The sequence below is a fragment of the Malus domestica genome, chromosome 08 (assembly GCF_042453785.1).
Source record: "Malus domestica chromosome 08, GDT2T_hap1".
Lineage (NCBI taxonomy): Eukaryota > Viridiplantae > Streptophyta > Magnoliopsida > Rosales > Rosaceae > Malus > Malus domestica.
In genome coordinates, this window is record NC_091668.1 from 27,055,787 (window position 1) to 27,060,894 (window position 5,108).

Below are 5,108 nucleotides of genomic sequence, written 5' to 3' on the forward strand. Positions count from 1 at the left end.
AAAAAAGTGTTGTTTATTGTTGGCTCAGTTGGTAAGCTCATAGGTTTGTGTGTTGTCCCATCAAGATTTGAGTCTCACTGTGAGCAATTCTCGTTGGTGCACGATTTATAAATTCATACGTTGGCAGCTGACAGTTAAGTATCACACGCAAGTTCTTTCGGCTCGAGGTTGTGGGTGTACCCTGATGCTGGTGGTGAGGTAGTCAATCTCCTCTTAAACTTTTAAATAACACAAGTTAAGAATGTATCTAGCCGTGCATTTTTGAATGGAAGTGTTTTACCACGCAAGTTAAGAATACGTGAGCTTTTCCAATTGGTCAAATAGTTGCTCTCCAAATTTTGCAAATATGTGAATGCTTTAGAAGCATCCTAGTTCCTACATCTAATTTGGTCGCATGCACAATTTGGAACATAATCCACAGCGAGTGGGTAAATAGTTACAACCACTCAATCATTCATCTCATAGGTTCAAAATGGCACTCTTTAGACTCTCACTTCCACCCTTCCCTCTTCAAAAATCCCCGCACTCCCCCAAGTCCTCTTTCCCGTTGACCCCCTCAACATGTCGTCGTTGACAGACCGGAGAAGAACCCATCTCCCGCTCGACCTCCTCTTCCTCCTCCTCTGCCTCCTCTCCACCGCGGCGGCCAACGAGCTTCAAATTCTTCTCAAAATCAAATCCACGTTACAAGTTTCAAACACCAACAACAACATATTCAATACATGGAACTCCACCAATTCCGTTTGCAGCTTCACCGGAATTGCCTGCAACGAAAACGGATTCGTTCGACATATCGACCTTTCGAATCAGAACCTATCTGGGTTTCTTGCGGCGGACGCAATATGCCAGCTCGAATCGTTGGAAACACTTTCCTTGGGATTCAACTTCTTGCACGGGACAATCAAGGAGGACTTGAACAACTGCGTAAATTTGAAGTACTTGGACTTGGGCAACAATTTGTTCTCAGGATCGTTCCCCGACATATCATCCCTGTCCCAGTTAGAACATCTCCATCTGAACTGCAGCGGATTTTCGGGTACTTTTCCGTGGAAATCATTGGGGAACATGACGGGTTTGATTCGATTGAGCTTGGGAGACAACCCTTTTGATCAAAGCCCATTCCCAACCGAGGTGTTGAATCTCAACAAACTCAACTGGCTTTACTTGTCGAATTGCAGCCTCGGAGGTTCGATTCCGAAAGGAATAGGAAACCTCACGGAGCTTATCAACTTGGAGTTATCCGACAACAGCATGGTCGGAGAAATCCCATCCGAGATTACAAAGCTCACCAAGCTCTGGCAGCTCGAGCTCTACCACAACCAGTTCACCGGGACGCTTCCTCCCGGCCTAAGAAATTTCACCAACCTCGAAAACTTTGACGCCTCCATGAATCTACTCGAAGGCGATTTGTCGGAGGTGGGATTCTTGGAGAACATAGTTTCCCTCCAATTGTACAAGAATAGTTTCTCCGGAGAAGTTCCGATGGAGTTCGGGGAATTCAAGAAGCTTGTCAATCTGTCGTTGTACAATAACAAGCTGACCGGTCCTCTGCCTCAGAAACTTGGCTCTTGGTCCAAGATTGATTTCATCGATATCTCTGAGAATCTCCTGACGGGAAGTATTCCGCCCGATATGTGCAAGATGGGGACGATGAGAGGCTTTCTCCTGCTCCAGAACAAGTTTACCGGCGAAATTCCTGCGAATTACGCTAAGTGTTCCACATTGAAGCGGTTCAGAGTCAACATCAACTCGCTGTCCGGTGTTGTTCCTCCTGGAATTTGGGGGTTGCCGAATGCGCACATCATCGACCTTACTTCCAATCAATTCGAAGGCCCGATAACTTCTGACATTGGAAATGCGAAGATGCTTGCGCAGTTGTTCGTGAGTTACAATCAGTTATCTGGTGAGCTGCCGGATGAGATTTCCAAAGCAACATCTTTGGTGTCCATTGTTTTGAACAACAATCGGTTTTCCGGGAACGTCCCTGGAAGTGTTGGTGACCTGAAGAATCTGGGAACTCTGTATTTGCAGAGCAACATGTTCTCTGCTTCGATACCAGAGTCTCTAGGAAACTGTAATTTACTGAGCGACTTAAACATGGCAGAAAACTCACTTTCCGGTGACATCCCATCGTCTTTAGGCTCTCTCCCAACCTTGAACTCTCTGAATTTGTCACAAAATCAACTTTCGGGTGAAATCCCAAAGAGCTTAGCATCTCTAAGGCTAAGTCTTCTTGATCTATCACACAACAGGCTCACCGGCGCCATACCAGAATCTCTGTCGATTGCAGCCTACAACGGTAGCTTTTCTGGTAACTCCGGACTCTGCAGCACGGACATAAGCCCATTCCCCCATTGTTCTTCTGGTTCTGGGATGTCCAAGGATGTGCGGATGCTAATTATTTGCTTCTCGGCTGGCTCAGCAATCCTGCTTGTGTCCCTCACATGCTTCTTGTTCTTAAAGAAGCGCGAAAAGGACGAAGACCGTTCGTTAAAGGAGGAATCTTGGGACGTAAACTCTTTTCATGTGATGAGCTTCACCGAGGGTGAAATTCTTGATTCCATTAGGCAAGAGAATCTTATTGGAAAAGGGGGTTCCGGAAACGTTTACAGAGTTTTACTTGCGAATGGCAAAGATCTCGCTGTAAAGCACATATGGAACACCGATCCAAGTGACAGGAAAAGGTTCAAGAGCATGGCTCCAGTGCTTGCAAAACGCGGTGGGAAGTCGAAGGAATTTAATGCTGAGGTGCAGACGTTGAGCTCGATTAGGCATGTGAATGTGGTGAAGTTGTACTGCAGCATTACAAGCGAGGACTCAAGCTTGTTGGTGTATGAGTACATGCCGAATGGTAGCTTGTGGGATCAGCTTCATACGTGCCAAAAGATGAAGCTTGATTGGGAGACAAGGCATGAGATAGCAGTGGGAGCAGCCAAAGGTTTGGAGTATTTGCATCATGGCTTGGAGAGGCTGGTGATGCACAGGGATGTCAAGTCGAGTAACATTTTATTGGATGAGTTTTTGAAGCCGAAGATTGCGGATTTCGGGCTTGCCAAGATTGTTCAGGCCACTGCAGACAAGGACTCTACTCATGTTATTGCCGGAACACATGGCTACATTGCTCCTGGTTAGTCAAATACTCAACTCAAGTTAAATATTTTAGTACTTTTGAGCTCGTTAATTTGTTACTAATTATGGCTAATGTAATTGTTAATTATGCAGAATATGGATACACGTACAAAGTGAATGAGAAGAGCGATGTGTACAGCTTCGGAGTGGTACTAATGGAGCTAGTGACGGGGAAAAGGCCGATAGAGCCAGAGTTCGGAGAGAACAAGGATATAGTGAGCTGGGTAAGCAGCATGCTTGGGAGTAGAGAGAGCATATTAAGTATGGTGGACTCATATATTCCAGAGGTGTACAAAGAAGAGGCTATCAAGGTTTTAAGAATTGCAATTCTCTGCACGGCTAGGGTACCGGAGTTAAGACCCTCCATGAGAAGTGTGGTTCAAATGCTTGAAGAGGCTCACGAGACATTTAAATTGCTCAAGATTGTTATCAGCAAAGATGGTGCTGCTGCAGATATGAAAATGAAAGTAGTGAAGGGTATAGAGAACTGAAATTAATCAACACGCGGCCACGCTTCGAAAATTATTGGTCGAAGAAGCTCGTTCATCGATCTCCACTTAAACTAGTTTAACTTGGAACTATTATGTAATGTATATAGCTGAGTACTTGTAACATATTAGCCAGAACCAGCAGATCATTGCATATATATATTTGTAGTTTTGCAGATGTAAAATAAGAATTTGGATCTCTTCGGATCTTGCGGTTCGGAGCCGAGGGACAGAGAAATCTGGGCCATCCCAAGAGGAAGAGAGATCCGGACCTTGAGTTTATGAGTGGTTCAGATCTTCAGGTCTGTTCGCTCCAGGCATCGAGATTCGGAGAGAATCTCAATTCATAAAATAATAGGTGCTAGGAGGGCTTTTTTTTTTTTTTACCATATATATGTATCTACTACTACTAGTAGTTAATCCCTTTGTTCCCTTCAGGGTTTGAGCTTAACTGAAAGGAATAGTACTGTCATTTCTAATAATTTTTCTTTTTTAGGCAATTGCAACTCGCACAATATGCAAGATATGCATCAATGTAAGAGTTTGGTGAACAATAGTGTAAAGATTTTACTAGGAGCAGTCGTCCATGCACGTGGGTGACACCAATACAAGTGTGGCCCCGACTGCGACCGTCCCAAGAAACTCCTCTAATGTTTATATAGGCTACACATACTAGTGTGGGCATCATTGCAACTGGATACAATTTTAGGTTTGTAAGGTGTAAGTTGCTGTGTGGTAGCATACTTGAGTTCAATCATAAGACGGAAATTCTCCCCTATATTTATTTTTTCACGAGTGAACCGTTGGGATTTAATTAAATGAAATTTAGTTAAAGTTCGACCATTAAGAAAACTAATGAAAATGACTTGAGAATTTTGAGTTTTAATCAAAAGAACCAAAATGTGTTGTAAGTAAATAGTACCAGGAGTGATTTTTTAAAGTTAAAATGTCTTTAACGTTAAAAGTGAACAGTATCAAGAATGTTCCGTTAAGACACCCTATTTTTTTCTCCTTTGCTGCGCAGAAGAGCAAAGCTGAATTTAAGAGATTCGATGGCATAGTCTCCAGCAGACTAATTGCTGTAACAAGAATATGATTTGTTTAGTGCAAATCATGGTGTGTCAACGGTTTAAAATATAAGGAATGCTTGTGACTGTGTCGAGCATTATTCTACTATAGCAGAAAGAAACTCGCAAACAAATGCACGCACACGAACGGTAAATGGAGTAGACGCCAAATTTAGGTCAACAGCCACCTACGCAAAGCTCTTTTCCTTATTGTCTTCTGGCCAACAAAGGTAGCAGGTAGAGACAATCAAGCAACAATTTCATTTTAAAAAAAAATCACAATTTATTAGAATAAAGATTATATATTCCCTTGGTATAAAATTATGAAACGAAAACTTCAGTTAAAAGAGTGCGTTTGGACTGGAGTGCCAATAACATTACGCTAAATATACTAAAACAAAATATATATTAATAAGTTTAGTGT

At 42.8% G+C, this 5,108-nt stretch overlaps 1 protein-coding gene across 1 annotated transcript; it reads left to right on the top strand.

Moving 5' to 3' along the window:
* The first annotated feature begins 262 nt into the window (after positions 1 to 262).
* LOC103441752 (receptor-like protein kinase 7) lies at positions 263 to 4,099 on the top strand. The gene is made up of 2 exons (XM_008380450.4): positions 263 to 3,127; positions 3,223 to 4,099. The coding sequence occupies exons 1-2, from the start codon at positions 562 to 564 to the stop codon at positions 3,618 to 3,620; spliced, it is 2,964 nt and encodes a 987-aa protein (XP_008378672.3). The 5' UTR covers positions 263 to 561; the 3' UTR covers positions 3,621 to 4,099.
* Positions 4,100 to 5,108: the final 1,009 nt, after the last annotated feature.